The sequence below is a fragment of the Bolinopsis microptera genome, chromosome 6, assembly GCF_026151205.1.
Source record: "Bolinopsis microptera isolate Bmic1 chromosome 6, MBARI_Bmic_1.0, whole genome shotgun sequence".
NCBI lineage: Eukaryota > Metazoa > Ctenophora > Tentaculata > Lobata > Bolinopsidae > Bolinopsis > Bolinopsis microptera.
The window spans coordinates 12814346-12836264 of NC_087077.1; the positions used below are offsets into that span (position 1 = coordinate 12814346).

The 21919-nt window shown below is 36.9% G+C and overlaps 2 protein-coding genes across 3 annotated transcripts in view; one reads left to right on the forward strand and one right to left on the reverse strand.

Moving 5' to 3' along the window:
• Positions 1-5342, forward strand: part of LOC134816328 (TBC1 domain family member 16-like) — a 145907-nt gene extending 140565 nt beyond the window's left edge. For both annotated transcript variants that reach the window (XM_063825126.1, XM_063825127.1), the window contains exons 11-12: positions 3795-3965; positions 4146-5342. In XM_063825126.1, the coding sequence (XP_063681196.1) occupies positions 3795-3965; positions 4146-4283 (309 nt within the window). In that variant the 3' untranslated portion in view covers positions 4284-5342. The remainder of the gene's footprint in view (positions 1-3794; positions 3966-4145) is intronic.
• Positions 5343-5391: 49 nt separating this feature from the next.
• On the reverse strand, positions 5392-17491 carry LOC134817409 (neuropeptide Y receptor type 1-like). Its single transcript, XM_063826548.1, has 8 exons — positions 16015-17491; positions 15689-15817; positions 13866-13975; positions 8701-8811; positions 8308-8439; positions 7861-7969; positions 6850-6917; positions 5392-5395 (listed from the first exon to the last, which is right to left on the reverse strand). Exons 1-8 carry the CDS (start codon positions 16153-16155, stop codon positions 5392-5394), a joined length of 804 nt encoding a protein of 267 aa, XP_063682618.1. The 5' UTR covers positions 16156-17491.
• Between the last annotated feature and the right edge of the window lie 4428 nt (positions 17492-21919).

Here is a 21919-nt window from a genome sequence, read left to right on the forward strand (position 1 = left end):
TTATACAGTAGTGCATGCTCTACTTTACGACACGTTAGACGTTAATACTGAACGTACAATTACAAAGAAGACATTATTATGTGATCGGTATAATTACCATTAAGCTTTTCAGGATTTTAATTATAATAGTTCGTAATTATAATAATTTAATTATAATAAATCGTAAGCTTTAAAATTAAAATAAATATATAAAGATAGTTATTAACTTACAATTTAAAAAGTTCTTAATAAGAACTTGCAGAAGCCCGTTGGTGGCTCCAAGTCCCACTCTGAGTCCCACTTCTTCGAATGTCTTGAATTACTTTATTAATATCATGAGATGCTTTATTATCAAACAATACGTTATCAATCTTGTATGTTGAGTTTTAACTCAGTCTATATACATATCTGCGTTTATTGTGGGTTTTTTCTCCACTACCGCTCTATATATATCTGCTCTGTGGTATCTATTGTGCTCGTCTCTGAACACATATCCGCTTTATTGATAACAAGAATATCCCCAAAATTGGTAGTTATTGAAGACATCTTTGTCCCTCGCTGACATTTCTTCTTCTGTCCATTCTTGGCAGTTTCTTTTGGTTGTTTTCGTCCAGGAAAACACACGACTCATCTTTTCGAAACGGTGACGAGAGAACGTGCATTTCTCTTCTATTTCTGCCCGGGGGGCAATACTAGTACATCTTACCTTAATAAGGATAATTAAATTATAAATAATAATAATAAAGACTTTGTGATATACAATTGTTGCAGTTGTTTCTCTTATTTTTCTTCCCTTGCTCTGCAAGCCCTGATTCTTGTATAAACATTGTGTTTAGTATTTTGTATATTGTATTAATTGTGGTAAATTGTGGTTCAAATTTCGGTAGTAGTAATTATAGGTGTTTGCTGAATTACTGTATTATACACTCTGTTGCCAGCTCTTGTGTGTCCCATCTCTTGCCCTGCAAGCCCTGTTTCTTGTCTATACAACAAATTATAATTGTGCAATAAACATTTATTGTAGCGTAGGATTGTTTGAATTTCTATTTGCTAATTCATATAATATTCACTTTATGATTGTTTCGCCCATTTTTCTTCCGTTGCATTGCATGCCCTGTCTCTTGTTTATACAATCTTCCACTCTATATTGGGTAGATTGAGTAATTATTATGGATTTTATATTGAAGTTAGCCCTGCACTGATTTCTGTATTAATAATAAACATATTTGATGGACTACGGTATATACAGTTGTTGTAAGATTTCTCTTGTTTTCCTTCTCTTGCTCTGCAAGCCCTGTTTCTTGTTTAATAATTAATACAGCATATAATTATCGTGTTTCGCATTGTAAAATGTAATAAACATTGGTAATAGAGTAAGATTATTGGAAATTCTTTTTGCTCGGTTTATAATATTTAATTGTATAATTTGTAATGGTTTCTCCCGCTTTTCTTCCTTGCACAACAAGCCCTGTCTCTTATAAATACAACTCCTGTAAATACAACCTTGAAAGATTTGTAGATACACATAGTTTCTACACCTTTATCCACTGGTCCCTAGGGTCAGCTGATCCCGGGCCAGAGGAAAACTACCGAATGCCGAGGTTTGACGCCTAGGCAGTAAAGATCTCTTATCAAGACCCTTTATAATACAAAAAATACGATATAAATGATGACTGCATTATAATTTTATAATAAGCAATTCTGACAGGTTCGGAGGCCTCAGACCTCTGTCGTTAAGCCTCTGACTTGCCCCCGACTGTCGTCGGCATCAGCGCATTTGAAAATGTCTGATCGATATCAGAGTTCTTTTGATGTTTAAAAAAATGCTGAGTTGTCAGTGGAACTCGAATTTGAAAATTAGTTGACTCGAAACAGTGTGAGCATGTTTGACTTTGTCGATTGTCTTGCGTGGTTAAACTAGATGCAACGTTCAACGTATGATTAGAAGGTGGCACAGGAGAACTTATATATTGTTATCAAAATATGGCATCGGCAAAAGCTGCCGATGAAAATAAAGCCAAAGCAGCCTGCATAAATAGTGAGATAATGTCAGATTGTAAAATTTTACCAATTGAGTGTGCAGACAAAACGGTTGTGCTACAGACAGGTGTTTTAATCCATACCATGTTCGTTGAAACTGAGACACGGAGTAGTTATTATCCGTGGTAAAAATTTTAGACAATCGAATTTCGATACGGTTTTGTATTAAATCCAGATAATACGGAGTACACAGTTGAACTTGAAATTAACCTAAAATGCCGAACGTAAATTTTCCGCTTAAATCAGAAACGCACAAAACTTGATACGGCGCAGACTAGAAAACCCTAACAAAACTATAGCAGACACATCTGCCAGTGCAGACAGCGAATAAACAATTTTAGTAGATATAATATTGGTCAGATTACCCGTTTAGTGGTAGCTGTACCTAAGAGAAAAATTTCAAAATCAAGATTAATTTTAGATTTAAATATGTACAGGTTCGAGGGTTAGCAAGTTGTGGCAATCAGAAGCCGTAAAACAGCAAAGTGATTGCCACACGTGTTTTGTGCCGGCCATCCCTGGGCCTGCAGTTAGATTTCTATCGATGCATCAGTATCGATAGGAAACTAACGGCCAGCAGTACTGATAGTATCATGCTCTGATTTTTTATTGTTGAAATATGTGAAATTCTAATAACGCAAATTTCGTTTAACACTAAATAGCTTTAATCGCGAATGCAGTTATGATCAAAAGAAAACTAAGAAAATTAGAAAAAAAGATTTTATATAAGTATATACAAAAATAATAAAAAAATGTTAGCTAGACTGATATTATGTTAACTTACTCTCAGAATTAGTTCTTTGATTTAAATGATTGTTAATGTTTTGAGGAGGGAGAAGAATGATGGACAATTCATGGACAAAAAGAGACTGAGAGTAGAATTTTAGATGAGTTTTATTATTGTTGATATATTAATGTTGATATATTAATAGTTGATATATTTTTAAAATGGTTGACTGTACACATTTACCAATTTCCAGATTGTCAATAATAAAAGAAAGAAAAGTTCGAAAAGGAAGTACAGCCAATCATTTATGTTTACTAGAAATTTGAATTTAAAAATTATCTTTAAGTAAAAGCTCTAGAGATATGTTTTCATTAATGAAAAATGTTGTATTAAGACTAAAATTTTGTTGCATTGTAAAATACATGTTGTAAAGATTCAGTTAATAATTTTATTCCTCTAAACACGAAACATCTAAAAAAGTATTAAATAGAATAAAATTATTATTAAAAAAAAGGAGGTATGTTAGGTTATAGGATTAGATGATAGTGACATGGGAACAGGTGGTTCATCAATTGTGACCGGTCAATCGTGACCTGTCAACATTGCCGTTCTAAAATATGGGTGCAGAATATTCGCGAATTTTACGATTGGTCCAACAATAGGTGGGGCAGCCGTCCATTGGTTGTAAGTCATGTGACCTAGGTCACATGACCATAGCAGGTGGACTAAGCCTCATTTAACCCCGGTCAGCTCGTGCACTAACTCACTAACATTAGTGTGACGTTAAAATAGTTATTAAGACCTGCAAGGTAGGTAATATAAATACAGATGTTTTGTGTTGTAAAAGTTAGTTTTAGTTTTATTTTAAACCACTTCTCCTAAACTGTTGTTTCCGTTGTTCCCAAAACAATACAAGAGAAGAACCCCGTTAACAATAATGCATAGCCGGTAGTACAAGGTTAATTCATTATTTCATGTTAATTATTTTTTATTAGAATCATAAAACAATTATTTAAGGCATTACAGAATCTAACCATCCATTTTCCAGGTCTTCATAAGTGCAGCAATGATCTCACTTCGTTTCCCAAATCTGATTGCCCAACACTTGTCAGCCACCGAGCTCTTGATGGAGTCCCAGAAACTGGCTGGAACTTTCGATTTGGACAAAGTCCTGGTCCAAGCTCGCCGGATTTACTTGGAACTTATAGGCCTACCAGAGGTACTGTTTTCTGTTCTGTCAAAAAATCGTTTTGTAATTGCTCAATGTTCATTCGTCCGTTTGAAAGTATTTGCTTATACAGTTATAGAATAGAGCGGTTTTTGTGGCCGATATATCGAGAACCGCGCACGTTCTACTACTTCTACGTAAAAAACGGAATAATAAGACAACTTCATGCAGGTACCATGCTCACTGATGCCTCTGGTCGGTGGAGAAGGGGACTACTGGGACGGGTACAGGAACCCTAACTTCAGCTGTTTGGATTGCGATAAGAAGGGTTTCTGTGAAATGAAACGGGATTATCACCGCGTTTTATAGTCTCTTCAATATGTCTCCGTTTTATGAATCAAGGAGTGGGACTGGGACTGGGTCCAATATATTAGGGTGTTTGATATGTTAGGTCCCCCTGACAAGATGACATGACAAAGTCTGACAATTAGCTTATTAGCAGGGTGGGTTTACTATATTATGTTATTTCTTCTATTGGAGGTTCTGTCATTTTTACATTTGTGAAAATTTCCACGTGAGGAATAGCGGTTTCTGGAAATTTTGTGGTTTTGTCAACTTTGTATAGACTTAGGTGGATCAGAATGGTGGGTCTTCTTCGTGAACCGTTTTAAAACTTTTCAACAGTGTTGTTAGTGGATAAACGATAATGAGTTTAGAATCTGAGAGGAAGTTAATAATAGCTTTTTAAAGGCACTTATTTAAAAGATGCATGCTTGCTTGAAATTATCCTTCTGAAAGATTTAAGACTGTTATGGATTATAATAACGATATTTGGTAATTTCACAATTATTACACTGTTAGTAAAATAGGTAAATAGGATAATAAGAAGGAAGAATCTTCGTTCTTTATCAGTTCCTGCAGTTCACGGAGAAGATGTTGCTCTAACTTGCAGTAGCGCGCGAAGGGAAGATGCATCACGTGGAAAATATAACTTTAAGGCACGAAGTGTAAGGTTTCTGCATGGATTATTAGCATGGCATGGATATTTTAGTGAGTTATTTGATCATAAGATCGGAGAAATATAGAAAATTCATTAATATGGTGATGTCAATTAAACCTCGCTAAACGTTGTCATTGATTTTAAAATGTTTGCTAAATCTACTAATATATGCAAAAAATTCCAATATTTATACTTTCAAATCACAGATTTTATATATTGTACGTGTTGTGTGTATAATTTACGCTACGGTTTTAACCAATTTTTATTTAGCATTTATTTGTTGCATGTGTAATGTATGGACGGCATTTTTTGTTGCTTCTGTGGGTATTATGAATTTATTTGGTATTATTTTAACCATTTATACGCTTGGAATATATTGAAATAAGTCACTGGTAATTGGTAAATGATATTTAAATTCGTTGACTTAATATTCGGTGTCTTCATTTTCCGTCAATTAAATCAAGTTATTAAAAAGGTCTATCTGAAAATTGGGTCAAATTACTCATAATATTACGCAATTTGCGCACACAGTTTCGGGGTTTCAATATTTTTGATCTGTCGAGGAGAAGTTTATAAAGATGATCCCGATATCTCTACGTGATTGCGTAACATTATAATATGAAGTTGAACAACTTCATCTAAAATACTTATCTGCTATAAGTATTAAGTAATATTACTATAATATATAGTATTACTATATATATTATTATATATATTATTTAGATTCTGGATTCTGGTGGGAAGGCGAGGCATATGTTTTTGAAAAATAACAGCGTTAAACCAACCAGCTTCGACCAATCAAACCCCAGAATCAGAGTCACATGTCAAAAACATATGCCCACCAGAATCCACATCCACAAGTATCCTATTATTTAGTTGTCCAAGATGATACATACTATGTATAAAATACAACCTATAAAACATTTGGAATTCTATCTACAAATCACTGCACACTCTCTGAGCAACTAGTGTGATTGGTATCTGACTCACTGGCTGTCCTTCCGTAATTATTACTCGTCAGCACAAGTCTATCATTACTGTCCTCACCCCCGGGTGCTATAAAATTGTCCCTCAGGGGCACATGTTCAGGCTTGTTGAGGAGGTCCCCGGAGGTCCAGTCCCCCCCTCTACTTGGAGTAGCAGGTTTAACTAGTGGCCGGATAGTGGTGTTGAGGGAATTAGTAGAGTTTCCAGACGTCCTGCTGGCGAATTTGAACCGTGCGAAAGAGACTGGCTGTTTGGGCACTCTGCACAGGAATATCTCCGCAAAACGCTTTCTGAGTTAGTTTTAGGTTAGGTTGAGCTTTATTCTAATTCTGGGTTCATTCACATATTACTTAATCTAGCTAAATAGGGAAGGTGGTGGTTTGGAAATGATACGCTAATATAATTTCTGTTCAATAGCTATGAATAAAGTGATTGCAAACATGAACAGTGAACTGAATTAGGGGTCTGAAATGGCCAAAATCCAGCTTACGCAATATGTGAACGATCCTGAATTTATTCTTAAAGGCACTTGAAATTTGAGGTCCTTATCTAATTTAGTTTGTAATAATTGTATAAAAATATAAAGGACCATAAATACTACTGTCAGTGCGAGGCGTTTGCTTCCTGAATCTTGGTAATATAGGGCCGATTCGAGGGGGCATGTTTCATACATATATTCGATTTTTAACAGAGTCTGCCAGGATACCTAGAAGTTCTCATAATCATAGTTTGATCATTAGAGTTAGACCACCTCCGATAGCACTGATAGAACATTGACTAAATCCCAAACATTGATTGCTTCTCAAGTTCATGTCAAAGATGTCAAAGTTCATGTCTAAAGTTCGCGTCAAAGTCGTGTCAAAGTTCATGTCCAATCTAAGTACTTTCAAAAGTGCATGTCAAATGTCTCCCACAGCTAGTTGCATACCTGGTCAGCTAGTTGCATACCTGGTCTCCTTATTGGCGTAGATATAGATGTAAGGATTAAGAGCTGAGTTGAGGAAGATACACAACGCCTGAGTGATTTGTAAGTTTTAGAGGTTAACTATATTTAGAGAGCGTAACACTGTAATAGAAGAATGCTACTTGGGTTCATCTCTATAGTTTTTATGTGAGATCGACTTTTATATTATTTAACTGTTGAAGTTAACTTTACCATAACTTCCCGAAATATGAAAACAATGTACAAAAAATAAGTGTAATTTCTATAAATCTCAATAGCCTTTTTACTCAAAAACAAACTTATATGTAGCATATAGATTATCCATAGTCAATAAATTAAACGGTAAAATTATGCAATACCAGAAGCAGAAGTATGTTAAGTATTTGAGCAGAAGTATGTAAAATATCCGAGCAAGCTAGAAGTATGTAAAGTATTAAAGTATTAAGAACCTGAAGTATGTGAAGGCCGTCATGGTAAGGTTTCTGTGTGATGATCCCGTACATAGTTAGGATGATTTGGGGGGCCCAGCACAGGACGAATATACCAACTACCAGCGTCACCGTTGTAAACGCCTAGAGTATAAAGTGATGTTTAAGAAACTCCGTCCTGGACCTGCTTAAATGTATATTTTTTTTTATCGTATTTTATCGTATTCCAATTTCTGATCGACTTTCATGATATTCTCTAATCATGACCTTTTTATAAATTTTTGAATCTCTTTGACTGAGTATTATGATTGATTTTATCTGACTAATTTATTTCTTTTTTGTAGGCTCTAGCGATGTAATAAACGAAGTTTCCAAGCCAAATTTGTGTGTTTCCCTTCGTGTCCAAAATCAATCATAAATGTATATCTATAATCTGATAATCACCTTTGACATGTAGATTGCAGATGGGCAATATTACATAACAAAATGTGGTACGACAGGTTGTTGCTTCAGAAATCAGAAACTTTCAAAGTTCAAACAATGTTTTGTTAATCGTCAGCTATAACACGCAGACAATTAACTGTTTACTTGAGGTGTATTGACCTTCAGTTCGCCCCTTATCGTTCTGGAGATTCTCCTGCTCGAATTAGTTCTCTTCATACCACGTTTCTGCATCATACCATCGTTCTGGAGCAACCTGGCATGATATCGTGGGGAATGTCTACTTCGGTGCCTCAGCAAACTGAATTTAGAGATATCCAAAAGATTGTTAGTACTTTGATGAAAGCTGTGTTATTATTCGTTTGAAGGAAGATTATAATTTACTGAGGAAACTGCGAGACGCGAGCCAGCTTATGATATTCGTCACCTATTGTTAAAATTCTGAATCTCATACCGAAAAGAAATGGTGCATGCCAGTGAAACATATCCCCTACACATACTGGGCACGCTCAGCCTGTCATTCCGAATCTCTATGTTTATGAACATAATAGCCTGGGGTACCCAGGTAACCCTACACTAAAGAAATAGCCCTACCTGACAGATACCCTGTAGAGAGCGATATTGAGGATACACACGATCACCAGAGGTAGGATTACGAACAGGGATACAGTTAGCATGGAGTAAATGTTAGCTGCTCTGTCTGCATCGTACGAGACAAACCTCACTCTGGTCAGGGGAAATGTGGGTTAGGTTTGGGCGCTTTTTTAGGTACCAAATTAAGCTCCTCATTTGCCAGACGCTTTACAAATTAAGTTTTGCGGTCTTGGAAGTTAAAATCGGTTTTAATAATCGACGGAAACGCTCTTATAGAGTTATAGAATGCGAATATGACAAATCATCGAGATTTTCAATAACAATAATTAATGTTGGTTAAATGGCAAATGTGAGTGTCACAACATTTTCTAAATCTGAAATCAACATTTTTACCTGCAGAAAGCGCGAGTAGGGTTGTACTCGTAGGTGGAAACTCCGACTAAAGGAGGTATCGGCACTACCAGAGAGAATATCCAAACAAATAGCGCCATTATTCGGGCAGGTCTGTGGGAAAAGCTCATATCAGCATCATTACTTCGTCAAATTTGCAGAACTTTTGAAAACTACGGTTTCGTTCAAATGATTTCAAGGCCCACCAGAATTACAGACCACAGTGCAACACTCATAGACCACGTGTATTCTAATGACATCAAGAACACGGCAAGTTGTCAGGTGCTTACTCTACACGTATCAGACCACCTAGCCACCCTTACTACGCTTCTACTTGGGGACAGAGAGGGGCCATGCGGGAGGGTTACAAGTAAAAAACCAAGTATCAAACAGGCACGGAGATTTGGCGAAGCTAACAATGCTAAATTTCAAAGTTTGATCGAAAGTGAGGACTGGAGTGAAGTGAGTTTACACGAAAATTGTGAAGTACAGTACGAAAAATTTTGTGAGATTTACACCAAACATTATGTTGAGGCATACCCCTTGAACAAATCCAGGCCGCGGCGTAAAAATGAACGAAGAGATCCAAAACCTTGGATTCTTCCCTGGCTAGAGGATGCGTGTGCGCGAAGGCATAAGCTCCACCACCTAAAAACCACAACTTCAACCAAGGCCAATGATGAAGCGTATGAAAAAATTGATAAATTCTGCAACAAGCACATTGACTTAGCTAAAGCAAAATATTATAAGAAATTTTTTGACGAGCATTGTGAGAACTCTAAAAAGCAATGGCAAATGATTAACACGCTGTTGAACAGGAAGTTGAAAGAAAAAAATTCTATAAAACTGAAAGGCGACGACGGATCTATTATCAGCAATGGCACCGATGTTGCAGCAAAATTTAACAACTACTTCTCAAATATAGCTTCAAACATTAAAGCACAGATCAGTGCTAGACAAACTTTTGATCCTGGGGGTTTTAGTAGATATCTTAGGAACCCAACATCGAATTCGATGTATCTTAGGCCGGTAACACCAACTGAGGTGAGTGAGGTGATTCTAAAATTTAAGAATAAGTCAACACTGGATACCAAAATTGGGCCGATGAAAGTCGCAAACCATGATAGCAAGTTCACCGGTGTGATTTCTACTATCATAAACTCATCATTTACACAGGGCATATTTCCAACTGCTCTTAAAACTGCACGCGTAATCCCTATCCACAAGGGAGGTAGTAAGACAGATGTCACTAACTATAGACCCATATCTCTTCTTAGCTCATTCTCAAAAATTTACGAAAAGTTAATGCACACTAGAGTCCTTGAATTTCTTGATAAAAACGGCTCTCTGTTCGAAAGCCAATACGGCTTTAGACCGGGGATGTCATGCGAGCATGCTCTTCTTAATGCACAGAACTCTATCCTTCATTACCTTGGCAGGAAACAAATTGCGGTGCTCCTACTGTTAGACTACTCCAAAGCTTTCGACCTACTTGAACACAAAATTCTGCTTAAAAAACTGGAACACTACGGAATTAGAGGTATAGCACTAAGCTGGTTCGACTCCTATCTTCACGATCGTCATCAGTTCGTCACAGTCAACGGGGTTGATTCCAGTCCCAAGACGATCAATTATGGTATTCCTCAAGGCTCTATTCTGGGCCCCCTACTCTTCGTCATCTATATAAACGACCTCCCCGGAATCTCAGACCTGGCCAAGTTCATACTTTACGCCGATGATGCAAATATTATAGTCACGGGCCATAACGAGGAAGAAATTCAAAGTAAGCTCTCCATGATTGCAACACTTCTAGTGAATTGGGTAAGTAGCAACGGGCTTTCTTTAAACCTGAAGAAGACCCACTATATGGTCTTCAGTAACCGTAAAGTAGATTATTCCAAAATAAGTCTCAACATATCTGGAACAAACATTGAACGGGTTACTGAGGCACGGTTTCTGGGTGTTATAATTGATGAGAAACTAACATGGTGTAAACATATCACAGCGGTAAGATTAAAAATGAGTAGGTACATAGGCATCATGTTCAAATTAAAACGACATCTGCCCCTAAAAGTGCGACTACAACTCTACCATAGTTTTATTGAGGCACATGTTAACTACTGCTCGTTAGCCTGGGGATTCGCGGCAAAATGTCACATTGAGACATTATTCCGTAGACAAAAGCAAGGAATGCGGATGGTTATGCCAGGATATGTAAATTACTTTTACAAAGACGGCAAATTGCCAGCTCACACCAGAGAAGCATTCTGCAAATTTGAGATTTTGACAATACACGGCATCATCGTAAAGAATGCGCTTACATTAATGCACCGCATGAAGCACTTTCCTAACACAGTACCTGTATCAATTAGAAATTTGTTTCCAGATAACATACCCACGCATGGTTCAAATCATGAGAACAGTAGCGAATGGCTAGATACGTACAATAACCGATGTTTCAAAGCATCCATATTTTTTAAAGGACCTTTACTAGCTCTAACAGACACCAACAAGAACATCACGTCCCTACCTAGCTTATTTTCAATAAATATTTACAAATCGAACGCAAAACGCGTGCTTCTTGAGCAACAGTCAAACTCAACACTAGCTAACTCAGAGGACAGCTGGCCAGCATTTCTGCTACACAACGTACCTGGTTTGAGGAAGTCCAATAGATGAGGGATGATTGAGTAATACAGCGACCAATAATCGCTAAATCATGACATCATATCATAACATAACATAACATAGGACGACAGCAAACACACAATAAACGAGCAGTAATAAACAACGTTCGCTTAATGGACTGACATATTTCAGCATATTTTTCACTGCCAAAGCGCTGATAACAGCAAGCCTTACCCCACTCCGCGCGGCTTTTTAATGCACTAAATCTTAAAGATAATTCTCGCGATAAAATTTTCATCGTCACGCTTGAAAATTTCTAGAAATTAGAATAGCCGTATATTATAACAAACTATAGCAAGCAGAATTAAAAGATAAAAGGTTCTGGGACTTGAGTGGTACAAATAAAATGAAAGGCATGCTAATCATGCTCACGTACTGTAATGTGTCGAGAGTTTTTTTAATTTTTACTATTTGACAAAATAATTGATCTTTTTAGTGTGAGTGTGATTTCAACTTTGAGTTTGAAAATATTTTGAAACGACTTTCGATATTATTGATTATTATATTTAATAAACTGTCTCAAAGCCCTTAGAGGTGGCTCTATACGGGTCTTTACAACAAACAACAGAATATTATATGTAGCTACAGAAGCTCAGTAAGAAACCACTATTGTAAACATCTGAAAAGATAGCCACAATCTTGTTGGGGCACCGGCCCGAAGTACCAGCCAATGTTTACTCAAAAATATATACGGGTATATGGCCCCCAGAATATAGGTGGCCCCCAAAATATAGGTCATGTTAGTGGATACAGTTCTAACCAAGATAAGCGATACTAATGGGATCTGTTACTGCTAGGTTGGAGTAAAACATGTAACTAATGTTTCTGGATAAAAATTTTGGACCTACATGAGGTATTTTGGTATATTTGGTCATGACAGCGAAAAATTTAAACGATGTTGTCATTTTCTAGAGGGGTAAATATGGCGAAAAATTGTCATGACAAAAATCTGTCCAACACATGCCATTAAGACTACTGGTATGAGTATAAGTATTATTTTAAGCTATCTTTTCATCGAGACATCTGCAAACTGACAATTTGGAAAAAAGTTATGGCCATCACAATTTTACGGGCCCCCAGAATATAGGTCCATACGACCCCCAGAATATAGGTTGGTCAAAAACCCTGAACATGCCCAAAACCATGCTGTGGGATGCTCTACTTGTAGCTACTAGTCTCCTGAACCCACATATCAAGTTTTATCAAAATTGGATAAAAATTGGCCGAGTTATGGGATAAAAACAAAAACCATATGCCCATATTTGGGCATACGCACCTAATTTGATCGATTTTGGTCCATAAATTGGTCAAATATCAATATTTTTGAATGAAACCAACTTTATATGGAAGGTAAGCATATATTACACATTCTCTATGATTATCAGCTCAATATCTACCTAACTGTGGATTCTGTGTTCAAATAATCGCAAAAAATGAACAAAATCGCCCATATCTCAAACTGACTTAGCTCAAAACAATAGAACTCAATAGGTTTTCAATATTTTCACATGAAATTTTCAGAATCAACGTAGAATTATCTCATGACCCTAAGTTTTGGGACAGAATTTTGAGTTAGGCCTTTAAAAAAATTTGGCGGCCAAAAATGTCTGATTTACAGTCATTGAGGTGCACATTGTATTGATACAGATAAAAACAGCCCCCTCAATCATATCTAGGGACACTCCTTCAATCTTATTTAAGTATTTAGTTAAGATCCCTACTAAATGAGTGCATGAATGCTTTTTAACTAGTAAAATTAAAGATTTTACTCATTACGGGTATATGGCCCCCAGAATATAGGTTTAAAAAAAAAAATAGCGACCAAGATTCTGCATTTTCTCTGTCACCCTGAGCATTAAGGAATGTGGGGTAGTGATGAGAAACAGTTAAAGAACATATGCTGAAGAGATGGCATCATCAAAATGTATGAAGGTGGAGTATTTGAGGACGATTTTTGCATACCTATATTCTGGGGGCCGTAGTTTTTGATTTTTTGCTATTAAGTATACTCTAAACCATTTCAATTTAGTATCTGGAGCCATTGGCATCATCAATACAGTCTCAGCAACATATTCTGACTGCATATAACTGTCTGTGACAATTTTAGAACAACTTAGGAACAGATGTTTGGACCTATATTCTGGGGGCCCTGTTAAAAAATGGTATTTTTACAGGTGAAAAAAAAAGTACACTTAAAAACCTAATAATTATTTTCAACTACCCAAGAAACATTTAAAGGGTTATTATGTACATATTTACAGCCCTAAACATGCTTAGAAGTAGTTTTAACACCTGTTTCTAAGTGCTCAAAAAACGACCTATATTCTGGGGGCCATATACCCGTATAGTAAGTATTACTATTATTTATAGATTGAAAGTCAAAAATCGCACAAGATTAGATAATGTTGAAACTATTAAAATGGAGCTTATTTAACAAGCAAAGTTTAAAGTTGCCTTTAGGATTGTAATGTTGAACTGACCCTGTTTTAATGATCCTCCTGAGGGGTGAAAGGACTACAGTAGCCCGGTGGAAGGAGATAAGCAGGATAGTGAGAATGGAGGCTGTAGCCATCCACGTGAAGATAAAACCCTGAGGAGATGTTGTTACCAGAGAGCTAGAGGGTGTTGTTACTAGAGGGTGTTACTAGAGGGTGTTACTAGAAGGTGTTACTAGAGGGTATTACTAGAGGGTATTACTAGAGGGTATTACTATAGGGTGTTGCTAGAAGGTGTTGCTAGAAGATGTTGCTAGAGGATGTTACTAGAGGGTGTTACTAGAGGGCGTTACTAGAAGGTGTTGCTAGAAGGTGTTGCTAGAATATGTTACTAGAGGATGATACTAGATCGAGGGTGTTACTAGAGGGCGTTACTAGAAGGTGTAACTAGGTGTTACTAGAGTGTGTTACTAAAGGGTGTCAATAGAGGGTGTTACTAGAAGATGTTGCTAGAGGGTGTTACTAGAGGGTGTTACTAGAGGGTGTTACTAGAGGGTGTTACTAGAGGGTGTTACTAGAAGATGTTGCTAGAGGGTGTTACTAGAGGGTGTTACTAGAGGGTGTTACTAGAGGGTGTTACTAGAGGGTGTTACTAGAAGATGTTACTAGAGGATGTTACTAGAGGGTGTTACTAGAGGGTGTTACTAGAGGATGTTGCTAGAAGATGTTGCTAGAGGATGTTACTAGAGGGTGTTACTAGAGGGCGTTACTAGAAGGTGTTGGTAGAAGGTGTTGCTAGAATATGTTACTAGAGGATGATACTATATCGAGGGTGTTACTAGAGGGCGTTACTAGAAGGTGTAACTAGGTGTTACTAGAGTGTGTTACTAAAGGGTGTCAATAGAGGGTGTTACTAGAAGATGTTGCTAGAGGGTGTTACTAGAGGGTGTTACTAGAGGGTGTTACTAGAGGGTGTTACTAGAGGGTGTTACTAGAGGGTGTTACTAGAAGATGTTACTAGAGGATGTTACTAGAGGGTGTTACTAGAGGGTGTTACTAGAGGGTGTTGCTAGAATATGTTACTAGAGGATGATACTAGATCGAGGGTGTTACTAGAGGGCGTTACTAGAAGGTGTTACTAGGTGTTACTAGAGTGTGTTACTAAAGGGTGTCAACAGAGGGTGTCAACAGAGGGTGTTACTAGAGGGTGTTACTAGAGGGTGTTACTAGAGGGTGTTACTAGAGGGTGTTACTAGAGGGTGTTACTAGATGGTATTGCTAGAGGGTGTTACTAGGTGTTACTAGAGTGTGTTACTAGAGGGTGTCAATAGAGGGTGTTACTAGAAGATGTTGCTAGAGGGTGTTACTAGAGGGTGTTACTAGAGGGTGTCGTTATTACAGGGTACACTGAAAAAACACACACTCAGACAGGTTAGATTATGCTCAGATTAATTGAGGTCTAGGTGTAATGTGCTCAGATTAAATTGGCGTCTGAGCGAGATCACATGCTACATGTTTTTATACAGACATAAACTTGAAGTAAGCAGTCTTAACGTTCAAGGCCACAATTTTCTGATCGATCAGGTCCTATACGCCAATTTCATCTCACCAGGCTAGAAAATTAATAATATGTGTATTAGTATCATGGACACAATGTTTGCGAATGTGATTTTGTTTGAACATTACCTCCGGTTACCTACTGCATATAAATATAATAATGAGATCTTAACAATGATATAAAGAGAACCTAATGTGAGCTAAATATTACTTAAATACAATAACCTAATAATAATATAACCTTAATAACGATAACGATAACTCATTATAAATTATAATGTTCACACCAACTTATCCCCTCCAAAACTCACATTTATAGTGCACATAGTAGTGCCAAATACCCACTGTCCAGCTAGGAGACTAGCAATAGAAAGTGGCATGACTCCCACAGCCACTGCTAAGTTTGCGAGGGTGAGGGAGAGGAGGAATATATAGGTAACCTGCTCGAGTTGTTGCGAGATTAAAGTGTATTTCTGAAATGGAAACTAACTCGTCAGTTTTAACAGAGATTAATGTCGGTGTTATGATTACATGACACAAGATCTACACGAGATTTGTTAGCATAGGTACATGATCAGAATCAGACATATAAGCTATAACAACTTTAGTGTTATTAAGTCCTGACTCCAAACGTTACCTTGTATATCTTGAATGTAGCTTTCCACTTGAAGTAGATGACAATGATAGTAGAGTTTCCCACCAGTGCCAGGACCAGCAGTGCAGAATAAGCTATTGCAAGACCTAGTTTGTCTCCCAAGTTCCTTATATTTTCAGACATATTTTCTTTCAAACTGAGGTGGAATCAAACAGGAATTAAACAGGAATTGAAATAGAGATTACTAGAAAGAACACAAACGGACACGTCTAAATTAGTCGACATAACTGGGATAAATACAAATTAAATGTTTTCGAATATCAGGTAAAATATTCAAAATGCAACAAAGTTAACTTGATTACAACTCTATAAAATAAAAAACTAGGCCGAGCATTATTAGTTCAATGGTAAATTGACTTAAAACTGTAGAGGTGATGAAACTTAAGTTTAAAATATTGGCCAAATAATATGGGGTTTTTTTAATAACAAGGGCTGACGTTAAACCGAATTTAGAAATAAAAACTGATTACATCTTTATATTGTTCACATTATAACATACACCTGTACATTTTCAATTTCTGTCGAAAACAGCTTAATCCACGAGTGTTTATAAGCATTGCACCACCGGCGAGAGGTATGAAGAAAATGCTTTAATACATCAAGGGACGGAAAGATGGACGGAAAGAGGGACAGAAAGAGGGACGGAAAGAGGGACGTGCTCCTATTTGAGTCCTTTATCCTTAATGTGTCACACGAATTTGCGACTTTGGCTGCCTAATCATTATAATTCATATCACATTTACTGGTGACTGGAGGTATCCAGACTCAAAGCCATTGCTCGGCTCCTTCTTGTTATGACAATTATATTCTGGTCACTGATGCCTCGTCTAGACCCACTGCCATTGCTCGGTGACTAGGCTCCTTCTTGAGCTCCCGCATTCTTGTTATGACAATGCTCTGGTGCCTTGTCACATGCCACACACTGATAATTTGGATCTACTCGCAAAAGCATGATCTCCATTCAAATACTAATAGAGCGGCCTGGGTTAGGAAGAGACTAGAAAGTAAGAAAGAAATTTAGCTCTAGCTGCATTACTATCCTCGCTCCTAGTCCTTTGGTACAAGTATTTGTTGGTAAATTGTCAAATAATATATGGAAACATTTCACAGATTTAACCTGAAAACAATTATAAAGCAAAACAATAAATCAGACTAAAAAGTCTGTTATCGGTTCTATAAAAGTTGTCTCACCGTTTAGTTTAACAAATGACGATATATCCGAATGAACTAAAATCATCGGTGGATGATGATGAACAACCTCTTAAAGCTTTAAAGGTAGAGATTAAGTGCGACAAAATTAAGACGAAAACAGCATGACAGCTTCAATCGGAGGTTTTTTAACTCCATTGATTAGAACTCTCCAAATTTATTATGCAATAAGAATTTGGATTCTGGCTGCATTAGTGCATTGCAAGTATTTTTTAAATTGATGTGGTGATTACGACCAATAACACCGAGCATATGAAACATCGGTTTTTCCACAATGCATATCGTACAAATCTGCGAAATAAATTGTCACAAGCAGGGCAATGTAGGTGTCTGTTTGATGGTAGAAACTATTTTACCTGAAGAATGAGCAACTCGGTAAGGTTTATAAAATTTGGAGAGGAACGAGTAAAAGAAACCATACCATTAGTCATGGTCAAGCGATTAGTCGAGTGAACCAAAACACGCGGCGGTGAAACCATAATGACATTACATAAAATACATAAATCTTTAAAAAATTATCACGAAACTAATTTATAGAATTCATACGATACCATGTTATCGCCTCATTGTAAATATTTTGGTCTTGTGGTAAATGTAATTGTAACACATTGCTGTAGCTGTAACATTTGTTTGAATTTTGGAATAAAAAATAAAAAAGGGAGTAAACTTACGTTATGCAAATCAATTATTCAGCTTTATCAAAAATCTGCCTACGAAATTTTACCTACAATATTTGACACACTTATTGAAAACAAGGCTGTGTCATCGGTGGCCTGCGAAATGATCTAAGAAGAAAATGACAAAAATAGCAGAAAAGTGCCGAACAGAAAGCATCAAAAGACGTGTGATTAGCATAGGAAATAAATCGGTCATCAAAAGCAGCTGTTCTACTGGCTTTTATAGACCTGTTTTTATGGGCAGTTTATCAAATTTCAATCTATTGAAACTTACATTTTTCCGTTTAAGTGGTTTGCTAGCAGGAAATCATGAACAATTCATTGACCACAGGCTAGCTATACATCACATCTCCGCAAGCAATTTTCACGCGCTACACAGGTTTGAAAAACAAGTGATTCACCAGATAAAGATTACATTACTCGTATTTAAAGAAACAACTCTTTGAAGTGGCATAAATTGACTTATTTAAAGCAACGTTTTGACTAATATTTAATATAACATGTTGCAATATTTATAGGCGGAGAAATTACAAAAAATACTACAATCAAATAAACACAAAAAACGTACGTAAGTCAAAGCACTTAAATAAGACCAAAAATAGCACTTAAATAAGGCCCAAGGTTCTATAAGTATAATTGAAAATGTCTAGACGCGTACTACTAATTAAGTTCCAAAATAACTTGCAAACAGCTACAATATTATGAGTAATGTCTGTGTGTGCTTATAAATCATAATGCATGAAAACAAGACGAGACTTGTATCTCAACAAGCAGTAGGACAATTTAGATTATCTTTTTTATAAAATCAGTCTGAAAACTGTGGTTCGGTCAGCTTAATTGTACTGAATGAAAACCACGGTTGTACTGAAAAGAAACCACGGCGGTTATAAACTCTGTGCCTTCCAACTGGCAGGAGCATATCTTCTGTTTTTGTATGTGAGGCCTCGTGTAAACATTGAAACCACCATGGTAGTCATACTTAACCAGAGCAGTCCTCATTTCAGCATGTTTGGCTCTGACAGATGGCTCTAACACATGACAGATGGCTCTCAGCGGTTTCTTCCAAACTTTATGAAAGGGCTCTAAACAAAGATTGTGGCTTCTCACATGTATGATAATATGGATCAGAAATACTAAAGTTTGCTCGTATCTGACTCTAACCTGTCCTCAGCGGCAACTAAATAGTACGGTCTGTAACTTGCTACTACTGGAACTAAGATCTGCGACTCTTCCAGCTGATCAGGACACAGGACTGTCTATCGGCAGTGTTGTTAGAACCAATATCTTCCTGTCTGCAGCACAACATAAGACAAAGACAGCAGAGTAAGATCTCTTACATCTCCAAGTTGATACTGCTAGCTACTTTTAATTAATTGATCCATATTATGACTGACTGACTGTCTGCTAACAATTTGTTGCTCTTTGCTAAGCTTCCGTCCTATTCGAGGACAAGAAATATAGTGCTGGTGAAACAGACCAGGTGCTATTGAACCATTGTTTCAAGCGGAGTGTTGTTAGAGGCTGTGGTCCTCTCAATAATGGGTTGGGTAAATCAGTGATGCAAGCCGCCTAATTAATTACAGGGACATAATATCGCACTAGAGCAACAACAAGTATAACAACACAATAGGCTCGTAATGCTCCCAATCCTACTGCTATAATACAGCTCACAATACTGAGAATGTAGTTGTAGAGATTCTCAGTAAATCAAGGAGGGTGCCCGACAAACAGCTAGATAGTGCAGTCTTTATAATTTACAGCACATGGCACGTTTCAATCGTCCCCCCTTTTCTTAAGTTTAAAAATATCTAGACTAAGTGTCCAAAAGTTTGCTTCTTACTGGCAAAAGCGGAAATCGCCAAAAGCACCAAGAGCAAGAAGCGGCAGAGATTTGTAGGACTGGCGAGAGAGGGATAGGGTTTTAAACATTGCAGTGCTAGTACCAGGGGGGTCCCGGCGCTCACTGTACCACGCAGTGAGCAGTTAACACTATATTACGGAAAGTAAGTGTACTTTCAGATGTTTCATGGAAGTATTCTGGATTTCTTATCGGAACTCTTAGATAACAAATGTTAGATAACAAATAACCGCAAATCCGCCAACAATTGCACAGGAAAATACCTGACGGTTTTGTATAAAGACAAGTCCTGGATACTGGAACTGGAAGTAAATTACAACTGCACTGGTACTGCAACCTCTATGATGGTGTAAACGAGGGAACCCTGTTAATCGATATACGATAGAGATACAATACTCGCTCATGTAAAGCTATAACTATAGCTCCTGTAAAGCTATAACCTGGACAAGGTGTTTGGTATACCATTTACCCTCTACTAAGTCTACCCATCTGCTCCCCCAGAAAATATGGTTTGGTATGTCTGTCATTAGTCGTGCTTACCACGTCCAACCATTATTATAAAGTTTTAATAGGAATTTAGGCTTCTGCAAAGTTGGTTATTATTGCTGTACTACCGAAGAATGGAAGGCTGTAAAGAAAAAGAACTATTATATAATTATACAGTTCGATCTGTAGGCACTAAGTTTTAGTGGTCAATAGATTATTCTAGATGCTTTTATAGATAATTGCTTATTCTAGCATGATTGTGGTGACGATGATCGATCTATCTACACAACGTCTTGACTATCTATAGATAGACAGTGTTTGTGCACGCCTAACCTCCCTGCTAGTCCTAAACGGAAAGCATGGACAGCTGATAGCTTTACCACTAAAACATAAGTGATAAGAGCTCCGGCCTCAAATTGTGGTTTTGGGAAATGATCCCGATTCTATATTCTCCCCAAAATGAGGAATAAAAGTAACGGGTGCTCAGACATTTTAGCCGTAAAACTGGTTCAGACCGAATTGTGATGGTATGATGGCTTTTTAAATGTTAAGCATATTAAGCATGTCAAGCGATTTAACCTTGAGTTATTTCAACGCAGAACTAGAATATTCTTTAGCGGATGGTTTACGCTTTACTAGCTGTTAGAGTTTAGCCAATGGCAGCTTGAAGCTTAATAATCATTACTATAAAACGTTAGATGACGTCATATGTCGAATTTCAACTATCAGTAAAGGTCCACTAGTTGGACATAACACGAGTAACTTTCAGCATACTTGGTCATAGGTGGTCAATATCAAAATCTGAAAGATCGTCTAGCCGTTAACAAGGCGTAGAGCGAGAATATATTTTATGATGCCCAATCAGAAAAGTGAATGTAGTATGCGATTGAAAAGAGCAATCATTTGATTAAAAGGACTTCCGAAGAAAGTCTTAAACAATCCATCTTTATTATCCATAAATGGTTCAAACTCTTTCATTAGTTTCTCTTAGTTACTCAATATATTTCAAATGTAAAAATGGGTTTGACCAAGTGGTGGAACAAAATAAGTTTGAGCTTCTAAAATATTGAACTTTGGGTTTCTTTAGGATTAAACTCATTTTAGATTGCCTAACTATTTATACATTTTTCCTTTTATAAAAGGAAAAATTAAGAGTAACTAAGAGTAACGGATTAAAATAATACCATAAATGGTATCATTTTAATCCGTTCGCATTTTTATTTTAGCGTTTACAAATTTCACGAAATATATATATCTCACCTATGCGATTAGAAGTTAGCATACTCGAATAAGAAATATACGATTTGGAATCTAACTTGCCGTATATTAGATGCATATGGCTGTATAACTATAATTTAACGCAGAAAGAATCAAGTTGAGACACCATCATGTCTGAATACAAAATTCAGAACCTTTATGAACAACTGATGACAATGTTCCAGAACATGTCTCATAATGCTCCGCAGATTGTAACACACTCAAAGTTAAATGATATCAGTGTACCTGATCCATACAATATTTGCGTAGCATGAGTTAAAAGCTCCTATATAACTATAGATATGGTTTATTCGATGGTAAAGCAGCTCGATATTGGACAATCACGTCATCTCAGCTCTAGATAGCTAGAAACAAGTTGTAGGAGAGATCGCACGTAACT